This window comes from Temnothorax nylanderi, unplaced genomic scaffold (assembly GCF_030848795.1).
Source record: "Temnothorax nylanderi isolate EJ_2023f unplaced genomic scaffold, tnyl_v1.0 TNYL_tig0266_pilon, whole genome shotgun sequence".
NCBI lineage: Eukaryota > Metazoa > Arthropoda > Insecta > Hymenoptera > Formicidae > Temnothorax > Temnothorax nylanderi.
In genome coordinates this window covers 85,521-109,896 of record NW_027249328.1, presented here as the reverse complement: position 1 = coordinate 109,896, position 24,376 = coordinate 85,521, and the positions used below count along the sequence as shown (strand labels likewise).

Below are 24,376 nucleotides of genomic sequence, written 5' to 3'. Positions count from 1 at the left end.
TTTTTTATTCAATCAAAAATCTTAGTACTAATGTTTAAATTTTAATGTTTAAATTTCAAAGTCTAGCAGCGCCAAGTTTTTTTACAAGAAAAATTTATTTATTTTGTTTTAATTAAATATTTTTATTTTGTACTGTTACTTCTTTAATTCTTTGTAATTAAAATGATTCTTTGTAATATTAAAAATTTGTTAAAGAGAATTAAGAAGCTATTATCACTTGGGTTTAGAATAGGAAGACCCTTGAATAGGAATACGAAGATACCACTTGGGTTTTATTTCTTTAAAGTAGTTGCATAACAATTATCTTTCAAAGCAATATACATATTCTCTTTACAATTGGCGCAATTTAATTTAAAGATTTCACATCTTTTTTTGAAATACATGTCACTTGAGTTAAGTTAGGTAATATAATTTTGTGAAGAAGAAAATAAAGATTTTACATCTTTTTTTTTTAATACATGTCACTTGAGTTAAGTTAGGTAATATAATTTTGTGAAAAAGATATAAAGCTACCACTTAGGTTAGATACATGTCACTTGAGTTAAGTTAGGTAATATAATTTTGTGAAGAAGAAATTAAAGATATATTTTTCTGCTTTATATATATTTTTTTAATAATTGAATATTAATTGTAGGGGTAAAAGTCAGTGGTGTAAGTCAAATTTTTAAAAATATTTACTTGTGTGCATAGATGCAAATTATATATTGTATAGATTGTATCTATGCGCACGAGTCAATATTTTAAAAAATTTGACTTTAACCCCTCCAATTGATAAGTAGTATAAAAAAATATTTTCTAAAAAATTAAGTTCGTTTTTGTTTGTCAATAATTTACGGTTCATTATATTATGACTTTTTTGTGATACTATTTTGTGATACTATTCTGCTTGCTCCCTTTCATATGCTAACATAGCATTCAATAAAACTTCATCCATTCCATCATCCATAACTAAATTTAAAAACAGAGAAATAAATAAATAAATTATACATAGATACATTATACATTATATATAGTACATTATACTGTACTATATACAGTACACTATACCATTATACAGCTTTAAAATTTATGGTTAAACAATATTTGTATTACATAAAAAAATCGAAACCTTTTATTTAAATTTATTTAGAAATAAAATAAATTAATTTAATTTAATTTACTTCTAAGAAATTCATTCCGTTCATCAGAGTGAGGACGCAAATCTTCCATATCCATATTAGTAAAAATGGCTCTAAATAAATTACTTTAAAAATATTCAGTTTTGAACACCACCGTTTTTTAAATTGACATATAATAAATATGTGAAAATAGCAACTTAATTTGTATTTTTTAAATTGAAAATCAAAGATAAAATTTAAAACAAATTTTATGGATGTGATCATTTTCTTATATTAAATCCGATTTAAAGATAATTTTGGTATGAAAATCGGGCACGAACTTATGCAATCATCTAATATTATATATGAAATAAGAATAGAAAAAACTGAAGAATATAATGGTATTAGAAAACTTGTACACTTTTAAAGTAAAAATCGGTTACCCCTTCATCAAAGATAAAATTTAAAACAAATTTCATGGATGTGATCATTTTCTTATATTAAATCCGATTTAAAGATAATTTTGGTATGAAAATCGGGCACGAACTTATGCAATCATCTAATATTATATATGAAATAAGAGTAGAAAAAACTGAAGAATATAATGGTATTAGAAAACTTGTACACTTTTAAAGTAAAAATCGGTTACCCCTTCAACGATCTTCGCCAAATTCAATACCAACCTTCCTTTAATGCTAACAAAATTTTCCTTTAATACTTTTCCTTCTATTTAGGCATAAATCGGTATTGAAAATCAAAGATAAAATTTAAAATTTATTTCTTTATTCCTTTATTTCTTTATTCCTTTATTTATTCCTTTATTTATTCCTTTATTCCTTTATTCCTTTATTCCTTTATTTATTTATTTATTTATTTATTTATTTAATAACTCCCCCCTCTGGGAAAGACGTAGTTCTACGTCAAAACTACACCACCCGTGTAGTTCTACGTCAAACATACATCACCCGAAATGTATGTTTGAACGTTTTTAACTTAAAAACTATTGGATCGAATTTTTGCCACAAGTATATGAAATAGGGGTAGAATTTTTCGGAGAGTGCTATAGGGTGTATAGTTTTTCGTTATCTATTTTCTGGAAACCGATTTTTTTAATTCTTTATTTTTTAAATATTAAAAAAATTAAAGAAATCGGTTTCTAGAAAATAGATAACGAAAAACTACACACCCTATAGCACTCCCCGGAAAATTCTACCCCTATTTCATATACTTGTGGTAAAAATTCGGTGCAATAGTTTTTAAGTTATTAACGTTCAAACATACACCACCCGTAAGGATTTTATATATTAGTATAGATATCCCAGCTGGTAGCACATACACGTTTCAGAAATGTTTTATAAGCGTTTTTCCGAAACGTTTTATAACCGATTTCTAGAAACGTTTCTCATGAGTCAAAATGTCCATTCGAAAAACGTTCGATATGGAACGTTTCTTTTCCGATAAAATAACGTTTAAAAACTATTATAGAAACGTTTTGTTTTAATGGTAAAGACATTTTAGATAAAGACATTTAAAATTCCTACTTTTCACGTCTTTTGAACGTGTTTATGACGTCTTTGAGATATGCGTGAGAATGTTCTAGAAGCTTTATGCATATACCATCTATGACATCTATTCTTTTTCGAAGAAATTCCTGAACTGGTGCACATTCGTGCAATAAGTTAAAATAAAACAAAAAATATACTTGTTTCACTCCAACTTAATTACATTACTGATGTGCATCAGTTCAGGAAGTTCTTCAAAACGGAATACACGTATAAATGTTCTTTCAATGGCCACGTTCAGCAGAACGTTTATTTTGCAACTGTTGAAAGTTTTCTAAGCTCAGATTTGTCCGATGACAAATAGATTAAGGGTCGGCAGGAGACACGGTGGTGACCTCTGTCGGGTTGGGTTAGCTGCGAGTGGCTGCGAGTCCGTATTTTATTTATTATAAATTTTTAAGAGCAAAAATGCAAAATCGGGCTCTGTAGCGGACTGCATTATTATATAAAGAGTATATAAAAAAAAATTCACGAATCTATGTAACTTATTTTATGAGAAATCTTGTTATTACGAATCCGTAATTCGTAATAACAAGATTTCTCATAAAATAAGTTACATAAATTCGTAAATTTTTTTTAATATACTTTTTATATAATAATGCAGTCCGCTACAAAGCCCGATTTTGCATTTTTGCTCTTAAAAATTTATAATAAATAAAATACGGAGTTAAAGTGCAGTTTAACGTGCACTTAGTGCATAAAGTGCACCTGAGTGCACTTGAGTTTGCCTGGGTCTCCTGCCGACCCTTAAGACCGGTAGGACAAAATTAATTTAAATAAATAAGTGGATATATGTGCATGGATAAAATGATTTATTTTGTGCAATAATAATCAGTGCAATATAAAAGGACCCCGCACAAAACCATAGGAAAAAGCCGTTCTGTCGAATTGGCTAAAACTTTGAGAATCGGTAGTTTATGTGATGCTGATCAAAAGTTTCAATGTGCGCGAAGTCCGAAAATGGCCAGTTTTCAAGATACGAGAGGTCAAAAGTTGGGAATATGGCCAACAGATCTATAGATCTTAAGTACAATCTTAAGATGTCATTGGGCGCGTTCAGCAGAACAAACCGCTCAGTAGCAATCGAACGTGATTGGCTCTTACTTTTAGACCCAACAAATCAACGTAGCGTGTTGATAAAGGCCTTCACACATAAAATCGCGTAAGGACGTAAAACGTAAGCGTAAGAAAATCGACCAATCCCAATCAAGTATTGTGCTGTCCGTAACCCCAGTAGGGGAAAATACTTAATACTTACATAAATACATAAAAGTCCTTACGGCATTTTATGTGTGAAGGCCTTAAAGGCTGATTTATAGAGGCCGTAACCGTTGATTTAAGCCGTAATCTTTAAGAAATTGACCAATCACAGTCGAATGTGAGAAGAACAATCGACTGTGATTGGTCAATTTCTTAAAGATTACGGCTTAAATCAATGGTTACGGCCTCTATAAATCAGCCTTAAGACGACACTCAACAGTTGTGTCTGCTGAACGCTGCCATTAACCAATCACAGAGCCGTATTAGCATCTTAAGATATTACTTAAGACGGTCTTGAAATAAGATCTGGGGCCCGATTCTCTAACGACAAACGTATGCGTAAAATCTGCTCTAACAGAAAAGCTGCAAGCTTATTGGCTAAAAACTGTGCAATAGCCAATCAATTTGCAGCCTTTCTGTTAGAGCAGAGTTTGCGCATACGTTTCTCGTTAGAGAATCGGGCCCCTGATTATGAATACCGGCCTTATGCCCGTATCAGACTACGGATTGGGATTGAGATTGGATTGAAATTTGACCAATCAGAGCAAAGTTTACTAAACTTGAGATCAGTTTTCGCTGTTCTGATTGATTAAATTTCAATCCAATCTCAATTCCAATCCGTAGTCTGATACGGGCTTTAGTGTTGAATAGAAAGAGATAAACTTTTCACTTTTCACGTTCCGTCCTAGGGGAAAAGTTACATGATCGCTACCCTGGGCTCAAAAACTTTACTCGGGTGCACACCAGCGTCATTCTGTCCTTGTTCAACTTTTAGTAAATAACAAAGATAGAATGACGCGGTGTGCACCCGAGTAAAGTTTTCAAACGCAGCCCTCATCCCTGTCTTCTTAGGGTGTAGTCCCATTACGCACTGATCGGAATGACGAATCGGATTTTTCACTAGAATTGAGCGGTCCGTTCCTGTTCCGTTGCGTAATAATTTCCTCTACCAGTCCCATGTAGCAAAAACGGAACGGAATCTGGTTACAAAATATATTTCACTCTTACAATTCAGTATTTCAGAGTACTCGCAACAATATTATCGACAAGATAATTGCACAAATTATGTATGTTATTGCTTCAATCAAAATAACGAAAAATCGAAGAATCAAGCACATTTACCTGCGACCGAAGCGACATTCCGATCCGTTTTTGCTACATGGGACTGGTAGAGGAAATTATTACGCAACGGAACAGGAACGGACCGCTCAATTCTAGTGAAAAATCCGATCCGTCATTCCGATCCGTGCGTAATGGGACTGCACCCTTACATCATGGCTGTAGCCACAGCGTCCTCTCAACCCACAAGCTCCCAGCCAGCAACCTCTACAGTAATGAAACTTACGATACATGAAAAAAATCTGCTTAATTTGCTCCTTCATAATGTACATTTTTCATAATTTGCTCCATTTTACTTTTTTTATAAATAAATGATAAAGTTAATAACAATGTAAACGTTAATATAAGCGAAAATAATTAGAATTTGTAGATTTGCAAGGTACAGAAAAATTGCTCCCTTTTCGTTTGAATTTGCTCCACCTTTACAAACTAATTATCTACAGTATTTATTAAGAAAAACGTAAATAATTGCTTTATGCAGTTTGGAGGTTATCAAGAAATTGTGCGCATGCGCAGTATTTAGCGCCTGCGCAACAGAAATCGAGCGCGCCATTTTTTAAATTATTCATTTTTCTTTAATTTGCTTTATACAGTTTGCGAGATATCAAAATTATCAATCCATTAGAATTTGTACATTCTCAAGGCACAGACAATTTGCTCCATTCTTGTTTCAATTTGTTCCACCTTTAAAAACTAGTTATCTACAGTATTTATTAAGAAATAAATAAAAATTATTGCTTTATGCATTTTGCGGGATGTCAAGAAATTGTGCCCATGCGCAAAAGTATTGGCTGCGTTCAGCAAAAGTCATAGCGCTTAGTAAGCGCTTTGGGCTGATTGGATTAAATTTGTAGATCCAGAAGAATAGTCCTATCTCAATTAAGATGTAAAAGGTTTGTTCGCGTCGCATGCCCCACCATGCTCCTACTCACTCCAACGCACTCCAAAAACTCATCTGCTCCAATCGCAACCTTTTACTCGTGATCCAAGTGCTCTCTGGTGTATATTGGAGTATGCGACGCGAACAAACCTAAAGTCTAAGTCCGTATCTACAATAGCTGTAGATAATTAGTTTTTAAAGGTGGAGCAAATTGAAACAAGAATGGAGCAAATTGTCTGTGCCTTGAGAATGTACAATTCTAATGATTGATATCCCGCAAAATGCATAAAACAATAATTTTTAATTTTTTTCTTAATAAATACTGTAGATAATTAGTTTTCAAAGGTGGAGCAAATTGAAACAAGAATGGAGCAATTTGTCTGTGCCTTGAGAATGTACAAATTCTAATGGATTGATAATTTTGATATCTCGCAAACTGTATAAAGCAAATTAAAGAAAAATGAATAATTTAAAAAATGGCGCGCTTGATTTCTGTTGCGCAGGCGCTAAATACTGCGCATGCGCACAATTTCTTGATAACCTCCAAACTGCATAAAGCAATTATTTACGTTTTTCTTAATAAATACTGTAGATAATTAGTTTGTAAAGGTGGAGCAAATTCAAACAAAAAGGGAGCAATTTTTCTGTACCTTGCGAATCTACAAATTTTAATGATTTTCGCTTATATTAACGTTTACATTGTTATTAACTTTATCATTTATTTATAAAAAAAGTAAAATGGAGCAAATTATGAAAAATGCATATTATGAAGGAGCAAATTAAGCAGATTTTTTTCATGTATTGTAAGTTTCATTACTGTAGAGGTCGCTGGCTGGGAGCTTGTGGGTCCTCTCTCAGGTTTCTTTCTACTTCGGTGGAAACACTGGAAACTTGAAACTAGGCTAGTGTGCACCAGTTCAGGAAGTTGGAAAGTTCTTCGGAAAAGAATAGACGAGACTTGCATTTAAATTGATGTGAATTATACAATTTATTTCGTCTTAAATAATTTTTGAAGATTGCTTATGCAATCAGCGCCGAGTTTGAATTGAATCTTTCGAGTTTGTATTTATTATTTTCGACTTGTTCTTGGCCGTTAAGTGATCCCGAGGGGGATTAAATGCCATAAAATTTACAAAGAAGAAGAAGAAGAATATAATTTATTTAAGAAAACAACGATAAAACAATCTTCAGCATAATACGGCGCAAAAACTATTTTATATGTGATGGAAGTGGAAGAACAAAACGCAAGTACCAGCACGAAACACGATGGGCCCGAAACAATCGAGCAAAAGTATGGATGTAGATCAGCTGTTTATGTGTTCGAAATAGATATATAATTTTGCATTGAAGAAAAGAAAACAAAAAATCAAAATCATGATGTAATTTTAAAGCTGTATGCTTTCTTTTAATTAATTTGCGATATTTAAAATGTTTATGTCAAATAATAACATTATGTATATTTATGTGTATTTATTGAATTGATTCATAAATAAGTTCCACTATAGATACCCAGATAGCTAAACTTGCACAGACAGATTCTGAACAGGTCTTGTAGTAAATTTTTGATGTGAGAAAGGCGACAAATTTCACTCAGAAGTTGCTGTATCAGATGATGTTATTAAACTGTTGCCAGAAATGTAACAGAGTCTGCTCACGTTGCTTGTCAGCAGGCTCTGTCTGCGCGGTTTCAGTTGTCAATCTGCTCACATTGCCTGTCAGCAGACTGTCGATAGAACACGAGCGCAATACGGACACATATGACTATTATAGTTTTGATATATAGATTTTGATCAAATTTGCTGCCAATCTGTGCACATGCTGCTAATATTTTGCTTACTGGAGTTACTGGGTAATTACTGAATCTCTCTCGCTCTCTCCCTTCCCCTCCCCTCCCCCTCCCCCTTCCCCTCTCTCTCTCTCTCTCTCTCTCTCTCTCTCTCTCTCTCCTAAGAAATCAGTATTATCCATGGTATATATATAATTATTTCATCTAGCAAGTAATTAAGAGTGTATCATTTACGAAGTATCAGTACTTATATTGACCAGCTGTGATTTTGCTACACGACATGTCCAACAGCACATGTGTATGGAATAATCCAAGAAAAATTCTAGAACTTTTATGGTCAGTTTTATCTCACTATTCTCTGGACCTTGCACCATCAAATTTCTATCTGTTTAGGTCATTTCAAAATTTATTAAATGGAAAAAATTTTAATAACGATGCGATGCTGAGCTCAACAAATTTGTAAAAAACTTTTGTGCAAAACTCCATCAAAACTTCCAATATTCTTTAAGAAAGAAACTAAAAAATTTCCGTCTAAATGGTAACAAGTTATACTTACAATTAATAATGGAGAATATATAACAATATATTTATTATTGTAACGTTTTCAAAATATAAAAATTCAGTTTGTTAAGTAAAATGGAAATTATTTATGAATCAATCCAATAATTTATTTATGTTATAATTTTGAAACATTGCAATAGGCTTTGGCTAATATAATGAAATAGGTACATTGTATCTCTTGTTTAGTATTTGTTTTATTATGTTGATAAGTTACATATAAGATTATAAGTTAGTAAAATGAAAACAATTAGATTTGATTGCATCATACATTATATTTTATTATTAATTTTTTCATTTATTTTATTATGTATTTACGTCTTATTTTTTTCTTACAGAATAATTGCTCTTGCACGAGAGAGGCCTAAAGGTATTTCAGACAAAGACTTAGCTACCGAGATACCTGATTTACAACCAGTTCAACGGGCTCAGATTATAAATAAGCTTCTGTCTCAAGGATACTTTGATCTTTTTAAACAAGGAGGCTTATTGTTTTATCGCTTGAAAGACCCAACAAAACTTGCTAAATGTGCTGATAATGAAGAAAAAATAGTATATAGAATTATTGAAGAAGCGGGAAATAAGGGAATATGGACTCGAGATATAAGATTTAAATCTAATTTGATGCACACTCAATTACAAAAAATTTTAAAAAGCTTAGAAACTAAAAAGTTTATCAAAGTTGTTAAACCTGTAGCAGCGAGTAAGAAAAAAGTGTATATGCTGTACAATTTGGAACCAGATGAGTCCGTAACAGGTGGTGCTTGGTATCAAGATCAAGACTTTGAAACAGAATTTGTTGATGTGTTGAATCAGCAATGCTATCGATTTTTGGAACAAAAGAGGGAAAAAATGAAAAGTTGTAACGCCGGACCTATTGCTGCAAGAAACATGACATTCGCTTCTTCTAAGGAAGTGTGGAAATTTATTTCAGATTTAGGAATAAGCAAGGTAGTATTTTTTATGCATTAAAACATTTTTCCTTTTTCTATATCATTAAAAACTTGTTACTAAAGAAAATCTATATTATAGGTGAAATTATCTGTAACTAACATGGAAATGATTTTAAATACTTTAGTTTATGATGGTAAGGTTGAACAGATACTCGCAGGGGATGGAAGTAATTTATATAGAGCGATTCAGCCTTTACTGAATTCACCTGGATTGATTAGAACTCCTTGTGGTTTATGTCCTGTGAGATACATTATAAATACATCACGTTTATTATAAAAATTAACGAAAAATAAATAAAATAAATTTAATAGCCAATAATTAATTTTTCTATGGCTATATGCTGTAAAAAATTAAATTAAGATCAATATCTAAAAGCATGGATATTCGTGCAATGATACAGTTACCTTTATACATTTTTCGCATCGATGAACATTGATTTATTTTTGGTCATTGACTAAGAAGGACTTTCATATACATAGATCAAATAAACCAATATGAGGAATAATTTAAAGTGCATAAGAAGTTTAACTGGACATTGCATAAAAACTTTATTATATTATCGCATGAACATCCTTTCTTTTGGGCGCAATTTAATTTTTTATAATCATTAAAAATACTTCATTGAACAATATTTCTTGTTTTTTAGGTGAGAAGACAATGTCGGGACGAAGGTCCTGTTACACCTATCAAGTGCCAATATATTAGAGAATGGCTAGAATAAATATTTCCAAAATATTCAAGTATTAATAATATATATTTAATTTAAGTTCTCTTAATGTATTTAAATATCTTCTTATCGCAAATAAATTTATAGATTTATTTTAATATACATCTAAATCTTATAAATAAATTTTCTCATGTATGTGTTTATTATTTGTTTTTATATTAAGGTGGTTCGAAAGTAAACTAAAAGACTAGCCACATAAATAAAACTTTGGGAGGTTGTTCTTTAACATATAATAAACCATCTCTTAAAATTTGAGACCTTGTTGCCATGTAAATTATTGCAAACGAGCAATATAAAAAATCACTTTTTAACATAGCTCTTATGGGAGGTTATTGAATTTTTACCGGAAATGATATGATATCTTTTAAGAAAAACTAGAGATGTTAATAAAAAACTGATCACTGAAAGATGAAATCACAAGCTTTCCAGTGGTATATGAAAGGTTGTGTGTTGCCATGGATTTTTAAGAAATATTTGATCGAGAAAGTGATGATGCATGCGTGTCACGGAAGTAAAATGTCTATCCTGCGAACAAACAGCTGCTCTGCGAACGAGCAGCTGTTTGATGCGCGAAATTCAAACGGGTCGAAAGACTGCATGTCACAAAGAGTATTAATATATAAAGTTCTAGCCATAATATTGTAATTAAATTATTATTAATTTTATTATTATGGGATAAAAGGATATTATATTTAAAAAATTAAAATTTTTTCACATATTTTATTTAGTTGTCAATTCAGAGAACTGAACGAAAAACATGTTATAAAAAATATATAATTTCAATTTCCAACAAAATAAACATTTCATAATTATTGAACGAAATCTAAACTAATAACATCAATATTGAACGAAAATCCAAACTAATAATATCAATATTTATAAAATAAAAAATGTCGATAATGCGGACTTAAATTTAAAGAACATTAGATAAAACTAATCGCTAGGAAATAGACTGTAAATTTTTTCTAAAATATTTTTATCTTTGGTTATTCTTGGTTTGCCATTAACATTTTCAGAGAATAACACGCGTAGTCCTTCTTTTCCATTATTTTCAAAAGCAAGCTGCATAACGTGCTGAGTGATGCCAGCTTCGGCCATCTTATTTATTATTCTACTGGATAATTTATCTTTATATTGTTGCAAAGAAGCCTTATTCGTAGTTTTTTTCGCTTTTAACTCCTTCTCTGCGTTGATTTCCGAAATACTTTTTGCATATTTTTTAATTACAGCCTCAGACTTCATAATCTCATGAATTAATTTTTTTTAGAACTCGAACATCATCTATCGCATTATGAAGCGACTGCGAATTTTCTTCGGGAAGGTAATCATGCAATAAACTGTTGACTGAGAATTTTCCTTTTTGTTTTCTTCTTTCTGGAAGAATCTGGCGGAAAATTCTCAAAGAATAATCAGCAAATCCTTTTACAATACCACTAAATTCATCGTATAATTGGCATTGTTGCATCAAACCTTGTTATTCTTGGATTGTCAAATCTACGTAAAAAATTCAAGTATTATAGGCAATTACATAATTAAAAATAAAGAACTTATAATAGAAAATAGGCGTACGTGAAACCGTTATGAGCAACTAGAATAAGGGGGCATTCAAAACTTCGAAGATACTCCAAAAATTGTTGACAAGCAACTCTTCCGGATACCGATTCTACACGATTTTCGTACAGATACAGTTCGCCTTGCAAAACACGAAGCCCTGTGATCTGTGATGCTGTTTTTGAAATTGGTTTGGATGGAATAATATAAGCGTTAAAAGAACGCGTATCTGTGAATGCTTCGACTGCGATCTAAGAAAGAAAATAATATATAAATTTTCATTTATTGCAATAAGCTTTTCTGAAATATATCAGGACTTACTTGAACGATTTCGTCTTGGAGAGCAGTACCAGTTGTTTCTAAATCATAAATTAAAACCTTACAAGATTGCAGGTCAACTTTTTCTTGTGTAGAAACTTTAGGATGAGGGATAAAATTCGAGACTTCATTGAGAGCAAAGCCGCTTTCGTAGGTGATACCCTCTCTCCTATTGCAAGCTGCATTTTTTTATGCTCGTACTTTCTTTAAAACCTGCCTCCGTGTTTTGGTCGAAATTTTATTGTTATGATTGGATTTTATCTGACGGAGTACATCCTTTTGTTTTCTCGTCGCAATACTTTTGTCGCTTTGCAGATATCCCATTTTTTCGAAAACCAAAGTAGAATATTGGCAGCCAATATTTTTTTGGCAGATAGCTGCACTTACCCGGAAACACAGTGATTCAGATCCTGCGTAATGCCTTGACTTTGGGTTTTTAGAGGCTATTATTTGGTTGAGTGATTCGTTCGATTGAGTTGAACCACACTGAGCTATTTTTTCAGAGCTCGCAGCATAACGACAAATCACTTTGTTTAGTCGAATTTTCAAATCAGGATCTGTTAAAGGTTTACCTTGTGGGAGATTCTTATGAACATAATCTTCATTAACAGTACCCTCACATCAATCACCGCATAGAGTGTGATCACCGTATGCATGAGGTACGACTGCTCGCAAAGATTGTTCAACCTTCACGGCATCTCCCTTATTTCGTTTTATGGCAATCGCAAAATTTTTACCGAAGTAATCGATAAGGACTGGGGACAATTTCATTGTATACAGACTACTCGTGAAACTTTTTTTTATATGATTGTAATCTGACCATTTTTCCACCTCAAAGGAAGCTGCTCTTCTAACTGAAGCAATCGTACAGCTATCCTCATCTCCTATCAATGTCTTAACGGCAACATTCTCTTGCATAAACAGTGGGTTGTTGGTAAATATTTCCACTGCCATATGAGCTTCCATTGACTTTGCAAATTCTTTATAATTTAGCCTACAATCATGATCACTGTGAGGGTGGCCGAGTTTACATAAACGACAATCTTTGCACCAAACAGCAAAAGAAATAACTTTTCCGGAATAATATCCAATTGCAGTGCCGTGTCCTAGAATTTTCATTATATATATATATATATATATATATATATATAGGGGAGACCGGGGCTAAAACGTCAGTTTTTTTTTCGGTGCCGATTTTTAACAACAAAATAAATAATTTTAGTTAAATGTGGTATACCACTGTAAAGAGTGAACCTTTAGCTACAAAATTTATATAAGAAATTTTTGTCTACGTCGCTTTGTTTAACCGGTATAGAGCAAAAACGACAACGGTGGAAAAATTGAAATCTCAAAAATGCCGGGGTTTAAACGTCACACTGCATTTTCAATACATATACGTACATCTAATCCTGAAAAATGATAGGATACATTTTAATAATTGTTTTTTAAGAGAAAAATATAAAAATTTATTTAAAATTTTTATGCGAAACATTATTAAAAAATAGTTACGAGGATTCCTCTTTCCGCAAAAGTCACTCGCCCGACTTGTTTCACTCCTCGACGTCCGATGACTCTATTCGGTGTCTGAACGGTTGTAATTCCCGTCTCATCCATATTCCATATGCAGTGAGCCTGGAAATGCCCGGAAATGCCTTAGAAATGCATCCGGACTGCTTACTGACCGATTAGCCCCAAACACAAGTTTCAGGTTTGATCGCCCACGAAATATTAGACATCAACGATAATGAAAAAACTACACTGGATTCGTGTTCAGCATGCATTACTCTTTATAATCACGTACCTCGAGATTTGGAGAGCAAATATTATTGCAGATATTACAAAATTTCCACGCGCAGAAAATGTAACTTTCACCTTCCGAAAACACGTTTGCCCTCATAAAAATCATAATACGGCAGGTAACCTGCCGAAACTCCGTTGGTCACATGGGTACCATAAGCAGCGTTTACAATGTTAATAGCGAGTTCGCACAATATACAGGTTCCGAGATATTTGATTTGACGCTTCAACCCCGTTGACGTTTTAGCCCCGGTCTCCCCTATATATATATATATATATATGTATATAAGCAGAATCAGGCTCTGCATAAGTATTTGTAAGACGTACTGAAAATTACTGAGAGAAGTTTTTTTTAATCTTTCGATATAAAATTATCTTACCGCTCAAACTATTGTAGGAACGTCCATTTCCACGCTTCTGCCAACCACTATCGTATGCTAATTTCAAATATGTTATTTTTTTATTATCAGTCTGTCCTTTGAGTTTATTTGTTCTACTTTTGATAAATAGGGAAATTTTTTACAAGGAGATTTTTGACAAGGAAATTTTAATAAGCTGGAAACACGTGTTGTATAAAACATTGAATTTTTTTTATTCAAATAAAGGCAAGTAAATAATTGTAAATAGAAATCACATATGTACAATTTAAATATAAATATAAATATACGGTATATACTTACAAGTATACGTATAAGTATATTTGTATAGAAGATACTTATACTATAGAAGATTGAATTAATTATAATGTAAAATTGATTTCAAATAGATTTTTAAATTTAGAGATCTTACGGATTTTGTTCTGGCTCGTTTTCTAAGGTTAATTTTTTCTCAAACCGAATAGCTTCAATGCAAGATTCCTTTGCTACTTCTTTTATAACAACGCCAACTTTTCTCTTATATTTTTTTCAAAGTTGGTGCTGACACAATAGGTACATCAATAGACGATAACACAGTGTTTATGTGGGACTCGCCAATACCTCCATCAATAAGTCCTAAAATTTATAAATAATAGTTAAATTATTCACAATTATTAGCATTTTTAAACATATTACATATGTAATATATTGACTTACCAAAACCTAATTTGGCGTTGACTTCATATGTTCTGTCTTTCTTATTATAATCGTTGGTATGAACTGAGTGAATACGTTGACATTGCATACACTTTACATAAAATACACTGGCCAGTCCTAGTTGTTTCTCTCTAACAATATTTTTCAAAGATAAATCTACATCACAATTCTTGCACCATAACTGTGAAGCCAAAGTATCTAATTCAACTATACGCCTTGAATGTGCAGCCAAATTATTTTGATTTCCCTAATAAAAACATCACATTTGTATTAGAGTATATAAAAATTAGTAACACAATATTTTTCTATTTCGAATTCATCTTTCAATGTATTATCAGCTGAATAATTTTGTATTTACATTTTCCTGCAAGGAAGCAAGTGCTTGGGATTTCAGAGCTCTTGTTTTAGCTACTGATGCAATTAGATTTTCTCGAGCTAAAACAACTTTTTTTCGCAAATTGGCCTTTTCTTTTTCCTCTCGTGCGACGAGCAGGATACTTTGGAGGCATTTTGTTTTGCTTGGAGGCTTTTGTCTTGCTATGTAGTATGTACAAGCATGGACACGCTAAGAGGTTATAGACGCCAGCGGGGAGACAGCGAGTCGGCTGCTAGATCTACACTATCTACACAGTACTTGCGCACTGACGCGAAAGAAGATGGGTCTTGCGATCAAGACAACATTAATCAATCGACCTTTTATAATTATTATAAATTTATAAACTACTTATAAAAATCAATGGGAACATTATCAATATTAATCATTTTTATTTAGATAAGATGTTTAGGAAAAATCATAATGTATTTTATCAAGTTTTATGTGAGTTGTATTATTGACTAACGATGTCACTTTAGAGCCACCTTAAATCAAAGTGTATACAAACTAATTTGTAGTAATTTATATTATATTTAAAAAGATATTAAAATTTTATTATAAATTATAAATATTTTCTATATATTTAATTATGAATATTTTCTACTCAATTATAACATACATTATATGCACAATTTTTAGAAAATGTGTGAGTACTAAAATTTTTGTGTATCTAATGTTGTATGTATGTACATACAAAAATCACTTAAGTGTCTGTGGCGTCAAGGCCGTGGCACATAGAAAAACTTAAGCAGTAAGCAAATCAGCCAATCACAATCAAGAACTTAAGGCACGGTCCTAAGCGGTAGCGAATCCATACCATTGATTTCTGTACTGCTTAAGTTTCACTGACTGTAGGGTGCGGTCAAAGCCGACCTTACTAAACGCTTTAATCGCTTTTATTCCAACGCTTTCATAGGACCGGTCAATGAATACTATTGAAGTTACAAACGCTAACCTTTTCTATGTGCCACGGCCTTCACACCGACTATACACTACCACACATACAAAAATCCTCTGATTGGTTCCGCCCGAAATAATGATGCGCAGTACGGATCGGCGCAAACCACAAAAAAGGGTTGAGTGAACATGCTGGTTATACTATGCACTATGATTATATTCAGTGGCAATGGTGTAACTTAAGGCCATTGCACGTAACAAAGTTTTAGTCATAATCATAAGGCCGTAAGAAAATAGACCAATCACACTCGATTATTCTTCGAGCTCAAGGAGAATAATCGACTGTGATTGGTCTATTTTCTTAAGCCTGTATCAGACTACGGATTGGGATTGAGATTGGATTGGAATTTGACCAAAGAGCAAAGTTGAAGCAAAGATCAGAGCAAAGTTTACTAAACCTGAGATCAGTTTTCTTTATTCTGATTGATTAAATTTCAATCCAATCTCAATCCCAATCCGTAGTCTGATACGGCCCTAAGAGCAAAAAGTCGACTTTAAGTCGACTTGAAGTCGACTTTTACCGAAACTGACTTGGCAGAGAAGTCGACATTTTTAAGGACGAAAGTCGACTTGAAGTCGACTTGAAGTCGGCGAATGTCGCAAAAACCACCGACTTAAAGTCGACTTCCCGTCATGATGAAAAATCGACTTCCCGTCATGACGAAAAGTCGACTTCCCGCCAACTTTTAAAGTCGATAAAATAAACCGCCGCGTACGTCTGGAGGTCGATTGTGTATCTTGAAACGAGGTAAAAATAACAAAAGTTAACAGATTTTATTAGATTTTGATAAATAAAATCGTAGATACGCTAATGAATTTTCTCACTTTTGTAATTTTTACCTCATTATTTCAAGATACACAATCGACCCCTTGCTGGAGGGCTAAAACTGATGCATTTCGATTTTTTTTCATATATAAAATAATTTAATTATCTAAAAAACTGTATAATTACAATCCTAATGTTTTATTCTTAATTACAAAGGCGGCCATATCTGTGCCACTTCTGCGTGCGCGGATTCCGGCAGCCACTTCTGGTAAGCTGACAATAACAGAACTAAAATTAAAACATTCCAGCGTTAATCGCGAAACAATATGCAAAATTAGCTATATAAATATATATCATATTATTATCATAATGTTGTAAATATATAATAATATTATATATATATATATATATATATATTATTATAAATATATAATATCCACAGACTTTTATACTAGACCACTAACATCTATGGACGCACTGCCGAAAAGCTGATGCGAGTGCAAGGTGCAAGTGTTAGTGAAGGGTGCGGCCATATTGAATTAACAATAAGTCACTATCGGGTGTTCAGTTGCTCATGATGTGCGTTTATCTGCATTCGTTATTACAGTACATAACGAAGCAGGCGAATGTTTTTGTGTTAAATATTGGTACATGTTATCAATAAGTTTGTAAGTCATGCCTTCGACGTGTAGCGTACTTGGATGCCGAAATCGAACCACTACTCCTGTAGTATTAAACCCTTTCTTTTGGACATTTTGTATATGCCAAACTATTGTATAGAAATCTTGTATAAAACCACTTGTATAGAATAGTAGTATAGCATATCTTGACTAAAATCAACATGGCGGCAAGCATCACGGCCGAGATGTCTGTCAGCGGTCTAGTATTGTATAGAAGTCTATGATAATATCTAAATATTATTTTATAAATTAAAATCTCACATTTTTTATCCGAACCTCAGATTTCTAGCAGTTTGTGTTTGGACACGACTCCCTGCGACTGCAGCGTTTGTACTATTGCTTGAGTGCGTGGTATCAACCTGAAAAAATCGTATTGAATTGATGTAATCTATTCGATGAATCAACGTGAAATCGAAAGGAGATAGAATAACGATTTACCTGGCCCATGACTTGGTGATGCTCCCAGGTGTCGTCAGCAGCGACAGGACAAATCGTTTCAGCTTAGGGCACACTTGACCCTCCAAGAAGAAATACGCTAACCACTTGACACCGTCCACGGATGCTCTATATCCATCGATGGTAGTGCCCATTCGGCCTTTCCGAATGTACCAGACACGCGGCAAATGATCCTCCCGGTTCATTGATTATATCTATAAATATCTTTATAAATAAGTAGGAAAAACATTATAAAGCAACAATTGTGATAAAAATACCTTGGCGGTGGATCAACCAATGGTTCACTAAGATGGCATAGCATGGGCGAATTTCGGCAATCATTCGGGTTCTATCACCGTGACACCTCGCATGTACATCTTATTCGTTTCGTACACCTCTTTATAAACCACCTATTCCGGACTGATTTTCCGTAGAACGCACGAAGAATGCATGAACACAGGTTCCTTCATTTCTGGTGTTCTGAAAGATGATACAGAATGGAGAGGTCGCATTCAATAGGTCTTAATTATCGATGATAATTAATAACACACCATACCTAACCTGTAAGCATGTTTCCACTTGGCCTTATCCTGATCCTCTTTTACCTCGTCGGGCAAAACCTTTCTCGCGACTTGATCCGCCATACCTGCAAAAACTATCTGGCGTCTTATCGTGTCCTGTCTCGCGGCACGTATTCCTCGCACTCGCGTAAACTCTGGTCCACTCTGGTCCTCCAGCCTCCTCGAGATTCGCCGCCATATTGATGATGCATGACGCGCCGCTTGACCTGTTTTCGTCTTTTTATAAGTCGACTATTTAGAAGTCGATTTTTAGTCGACTTTCCGCCATTTTTAGAAGTCGACTATTTAGAAGTCGACTTTTAGTCGACTTTCCGCCATTTTTAGAAGTCGACTAGAAGTCGACTTATAAAAGTCGACTTGCCGTCGACTTTCCGTCAACTGTGCTCTTAGGGGGGCTTTACGGCCTTACGATCATGACTAATGGCTCGTCTACAATAGCAGTAAAAGTATGCAGTAAGACGTGAGCAGTAAACTATTGACCAACCACAATCGATTATTCTTGAATTGTAAAAATCCCATTAGTCAACAGCTTACAGCTTACGTCTTACTGCATACTGTTGCGGCTATTGTAGACGAGCCATAAAACTTTTACTACGTTTACGCGAGCGTTAGGGCCTGCACACACACTTTTTCGTAACAGTAACAGTAAAGTTTCGACCAATCGCGTTGCTCGATTCGGGAACGTACGGCCGTACTTAACGTCAGTTCTTAATGTTTGTAACCAATTAGTTTTTTTGTAATTAATAATTTTATTTTAGTCATCAAAGAGCGCGTCGATGTATGTACATATGTACAATACATACAAACGTTAAGAACTAACCCACAATCAATCACAAACGATTTACAAACGAAATACACTTAGAAAAATTAAAAATAATCAAATTTAATAATTTCTGTCGGTTAGCTTCATAGAGGTGATGCGTGGCCAATAATCTCCCGCTAGTTACAGAAAGGTGAGAACTGATTGGCCACCGCATCGATTTCCGCCATGCGAAACGCGTCAACGTGCTCTTTGTGCGCAAGATAGCGATCATGTAACTTTTTGCCTAGAGCGGAAACATGGAAAAGTTTCATGTAACCAGAGAGAAACCTGAGAGCGGCCATCCCGCTTCGGGGGACGCCTGTCCTAATCTGCCCTCTGAGAAAGTGGACGTCAACTACGGCGTTACGCTCGGTAACGATCAGAGAGAACTCGGGTAACGATACATGGGTTCGTATCCGTGCTATGGTTCGTGTCCGAACTACTCAGATGGAGGGGATATTCTGGTCGCGCAAGCCCCTCCTCTGTCCGTGTACGCTCGGCACTCGGCAAGCTTCGCGCGGGGAGAGAAGGGCAGACATATGATCTGCTGTCTCCTTCTCTCTTGAGCTGACGTTGCCGGCGCGGCGTTGCCGCTTAGCACGCGCCGGCTATCCGCTATACCATGAGGCCACGCATTTCGGGTATCGCCTCTCGTGTCTCGCCGAGTGCTGAGTCTCGAGTTGGCAAATCGACGATGCGCTATGTTACATTTATGTTTATATTTACGAGTTTTAATTGTTATATTTATAAATATTGCAATTATATTTACAAAAAAATTGCAAATTAATAAATAAATTTTATTAAACATAAAATCGCGTATGATCATGTACTTCCGTAGTTTCCGTACCGTTAAAATTAAACATAAAATTAATTAATTAAATAAATATTTATAAACATAAAAACTAAAATTCGTAAATGTAATGTATAGGAATCACCGTTCTATACATATGCTTTTCTATCTAAAAAAGTCTTACATTAAAAACCTTTACTTTAGCATAATAATATTTAAATTTAATATTTAAATGCATACCAATAATTATATTAGAAAAACGGCGGAGCATTGCCTGAGGGATATGGTTCACATTTGTTCACTAGGCTACCTCAATTTGTCGAAGATACCACAGAGTCTTGCCGAATATGAAAGTAAGTTTTGTAATATGCGATTTAAAGTATCTACATACAAACAACGTTCTGTACATGAAGCAACATAATTTTTTTTACAGAAAATGACGACAAACAGCATTGAAAATACTCGTAGCAAGAATAGAAAACACAAAAGTTATACGAAGCAAAAATCCAAATCTACTACGGAAGACATTGACGAGAAGAAATCGAATATTTCAAGTGCAGTTGACAAAATACGAGCCAATCACTTGGCCACCACACCTGTTTCACCGGTCGGCAATATAGTTGACATGCAGGGATCGTTGAATCATGCAAGTGTTGATAAAAACAAGGACGAGAAGAGTGAGAGTAAAATTAATGTTAACAAAGAAGATACTAAAGATGGAAACGACTGTATCAAAGTGACAGATAATCAGGAGGCTGATAAGAAACAGGGAATTGATAAAGATGGAAGCAATGGAGACATTAAGAGCGAGATAAAAACGATCGAGGCGAATAGCACGCCAGAAAATATCGATGTGGAGAATAAAGTTGCAGCTTCAGCGGAAAGTAAAAGTGTGGAGAAGGAAGATACGGCTGATCAGAAAATCGCGGATGAATCCGAATCTTCCATTAAGCAATCTATCACCCCTTCATTAAGCAAGCTGTCTATCTCAGAAAATCAAGGTACTTGTTTTTTTTGCTATTTTAAAATACATTTTAATTTCCAAGCCTTGATTATTTTTCGAATAATCTTGCACGTGACGAAGAGAAAAGCATCGATTTAGCGCAATCTCCGACTGGTAGCGTGGAAGATTTGTCAATAGATGAAAACGTGCCTAGGGCGACTAAAGTGACAGAGTCTGAACAAATCGAGGAGTATAAATATCTATTTTAAAGATCTTTTAAATCAGAATACCTCCGTTAATAATTTTTTACATTCTCTTCCTAACGGAAGAGATTTTACCACTTCTCAATATAAATATAAAATTTTGTCATAGTTTCATTCGATTATTGCGGCGTTTTTATATTTGTGATTCAATTAGATTATTGTTTATTTTGTTTATATTATTAGGAGATTGTTTAATGTTTTAGTCTTAGACTAATGTTTAATGTTTTAGTATGTTAACTTGAACATTATCATGTTTTTTGATATTTATCTTCTTCTTTCGTAGTAATTCGTTCCGAAGAAGACTAAGTACAGTCGAAACGTTAGCCATGTGTATTGTTTATTTAATAAAATAATATCAACAAACTTTCTTGACCATAACTGGCAAATTTATTAATAGATAAAACGACGTTTTGGTCCAAATTCGGACCCTCTTCAGGTGAATAAAGCTCTTACAAATACATTCATCAGGCAATTCATGACACTGTACCCGCAAATCAGAAACTGAAGACTATAAGAGGCAGAAAAAGAATTTCCTTTTTATATTATAATGGCTTAAATAAAACAAAGGAAATATAAAATTAGAGTATCTAAGTAACTTACATGATTTGTGCGTTGTCAGTAAAATATGGTATAAAAATGTAAGATATAAAATTGAAATGGTATAAAATTAAATAATGTACGTAGAGCGTGTTAGGAAGCACGTCCGTATACCACGATTGCGGAGAACACAATGAGTACTGTTTAGAATATCGATAAATAGAGTAGGGACAGACAGAGCTAACTTGGTAAAACAGAATTAAGAGCGAAATCAATAACTCAGTTCGTATTGTTATCGACCTCCCGTAAACGCACTATCGATCAAACAGTGTTGCTACTGTTACCATAAGTCTACTAGTACAATGAAAGCGCGTTGGCGCCTTTCTATGTTTCGGCGCGACGCATCTTCCTGCGCGACGCAGGCGCGTGACGGCGCGTCGGCGCTCCATGATATTACTGCGCGTGCAACGACGAGCGGATCGTCACTATCGTCACTCTCTGCCGGTCGCTCAACCAGTGAGCATGTTTTGGAATGCGTAGATACGCACACGGGAAAAAATTTTAAGTCTCTACAGCCAATGGCCACGGCTATTATGACCTGACTCTGTTAAGCCGGCGGGTGAAGTTACAGAAGCTTCGGCACTCAGGCAGTTTTAGCCTGGGAGTGTCAAGCAGTTTGTACGGTACAGCGAACAAGCCGCGCTTGCCTGAGAGACCAGTCATAGAGGCCTATAACTCTCACTGTATATTTCTTCTGTGTGTGTATACACACACACACACGACTGACAGATGACAGAAAGATATATAGATTATGTAAACTAAATATGATTGATAAATCTTTAATTTCGGCAGGATAGCTGTTTGGTTAAAACAACCGAAATAGTAAACAACGACAACTGAAGAGCGCCGTAAAAATTACTTTACCGTCGGGCCGCACCAGCTTGACAAGACCAAGGCTGTTTTGGCCTGGCAGTTTCAGGTGATTTTAACTTAAAATTTTTTCCCGTGCACGTAATATTTGAGAGGATTCGAGAAGCGATTGATCTAACTGAAGACTGTCGAAGGCGCCGTCAATTATCCTTCATAGTTGGCAAGGTATAAAGGGACCCAGGACCATTTCCTGATTATTCTGCTACTGAGAACGGCTATACTGTTACGAAGGACGTTTTATCCGTCTTGTCGAGAGCCGACATTATTCCTTTTGCCAGATCTTTCTGGAAGGACGAGGAGACATTTTGAGAACACATGGCGTCATTCCTATAAAGGATGGTTTTACATTGCTGAGAATATTCTAGAAACTCTATTCTGGAACAAGCCGATTTTGGCTAATTACAAGGTAAACTTACATCATTCTTTTTGAAGTGCACACGAGTTTACATTGCATTAGAGGCTGCTAAGCCTAACTACCGGCTATTACGTTACAGAGAGTCTCACTTGATATATTAGCGATAGCTAAGATTTTCCATCTTTTTGGACATAAAAGTAAAAGCGAAACCGATTGATTTCATCCCATCTCCTAGAAATGCGGAGAATTTTTTAGATTACCATCTAAATATCCGAAGATTATATTTCGTATGGTCTCATATTACATGTCGTTGTCGAAGCTTTATACATTGCGTGCTCAGAACGTGATATATGATATGTTCGAATCGTGATACATTGCGTTGTTGAATCGTGATACGTGATTCTTGAAAAGCTTGTTTAAAGTAAACATCGCCTTTATTCTTGATAATCCGTTTATAAATCTTGGTCTAAATTCACTATATAAGTTGACTATACTCAATTCGTTCTTTTGATTGTCCTTATCATCGCTTGAGTTATTGTATATTATTCTGCGTATATTAGATTTAGATTGCGAATTCAACCGATACTTTATTTTAAGTAAATATTAGTCAAGGATGGTTGAAGTAAATTATACAATCATAACTTTACAAGTTTATGGAGAAATAATAAAAGGCACTACTTGATTCAGCTGAAATATCATTTCGGCTCATTCTTAGATATAACAATGGAGAATTAATTTTATGTTCTTCATCAAGGAATTTCATTAACTAAAGGAATATACCAGATTTAACAGGATTAACTAAACTTCAATCATTAGTGTCTGAGCAGAATAGCTGACTTATAATTTCAAGACAGTGTTTTATGCTTTAAATCTTTGTTTTTAGCAACGCACAATACTGTCTTGTGTCTCAAGTCTTAAACGAGTGTACAAAGTGCCAACATTGTAAGACTTGAGAAACAAGACAGTATTGTGCGTTGCTAAAAATAAAGATTTAAAGCATAAAACACTGTCTTAAAATTATAAGTCAGCTATTCTGCTCAGGCCCTTACTGACTTTAACTGTATTTCATTATTTTTGGAACTAATTCATGTGTTTAATTTCTTGTGTATTTCTATGATTGAGCTTGTATTCTTCATATTAATTTGAGTTTATCTACATTTGATTGAATTGTGTAATTTGTGACTTATGTTATTTGCTGCAATTCTGCGCAACCAATGTAATCACTCGCTTTATTACCCGCGGAAAACAGTTAAATATGAACTTTATATGGACCTTAATAAAA

General features: G+C 34.1%; 2 protein-coding genes and 1 long non-coding RNA gene across 10 annotated transcripts; 1 reads left to right on the top strand and 2 right to left on the bottom strand.

Annotated features, from left to right (window-relative positions):
• Positions 1–6,744: 6,744 nt before the first annotated feature.
• Positions 6,745–10,045, top strand: Polr3f (RNA polymerase III subunit F). Of its 2 annotated transcripts, XM_071718719.1 has the most exons (4): positions 6,766–7,209; positions 8,601–9,213; positions 9,295–9,456; positions 9,863–10,045. In XM_071718719.1, the coding sequence occupies exons 1-4, from the start codon at positions 7,142–7,144 to the stop codon at positions 9,935–9,937; spliced, it is 918 nt and encodes a 305-aa protein (XP_071574820.1). In that variant the 5' UTR covers positions 6,766–7,141; the 3' UTR covers positions 9,938–10,045. The 2 variants fall into 2 exon arrangements, with proteins under 2 accessions (XP_071574821.1, XP_071574820.1); XM_071718720.1 differs by lacking the exon at positions 9,863–10,045 and having other exon boundaries at positions 6,745–7,209; positions 9,341–9,469.
• A 3,540-nt stretch (positions 10,046–13,585) lies between these two features.
• LOC139780184 (uncharacterized) lies at positions 13,586–15,333 on the bottom strand. The gene is made up of 4 exons (XR_011720156.1): positions 15,041–15,333; positions 14,683–14,929; positions 13,990–14,601; positions 13,586–13,868 (listed from the first exon to the last, which is right to left on the bottom strand). It is a non-coding gene; the product is annotated as an uncharacterized lncRNA (long non-coding RNA).
• Positions 15,334–16,957: 1,624 nt separating this feature from the next.
• On the bottom strand, positions 16,958–18,825 carry LOC139780193 (probable ATP-dependent RNA helicase DHX37). 7 transcript variants are annotated; one of them, XR_011720163.1, is made up of 5 exons: positions 18,445–18,817; positions 18,172–18,373; positions 17,897–18,108; positions 17,720–17,817; positions 16,958–17,066 (listed from the first exon to the last, which is right to left on the bottom strand). XR_011720163.1 is itself a non-coding variant. In XM_071718726.1 (5 exons), exons 3-4 carry the CDS (start codon positions 18,097–18,099, stop codon positions 17,736–17,738), a joined length of 285 nt encoding a protein of 94 aa, XP_071574827.1. In that variant the 5' UTR covers positions 18,100–18,108; positions 18,172–18,373; positions 18,450–18,825; the 3' UTR covers positions 17,337–17,658; position 17,735. The 7 variants fall into 7 exon arrangements, 1 of the variants encoding a protein (XP_071574827.1); XR_011720165.1 differs by having other exon boundaries at positions 16,958–17,051; positions 18,450–18,817; XR_011720166.1 differs by having other exon boundaries at positions 17,735–17,817; positions 18,450–18,817.
• Positions 18,826–24,376: the final 5,551 nt, after the last annotated feature.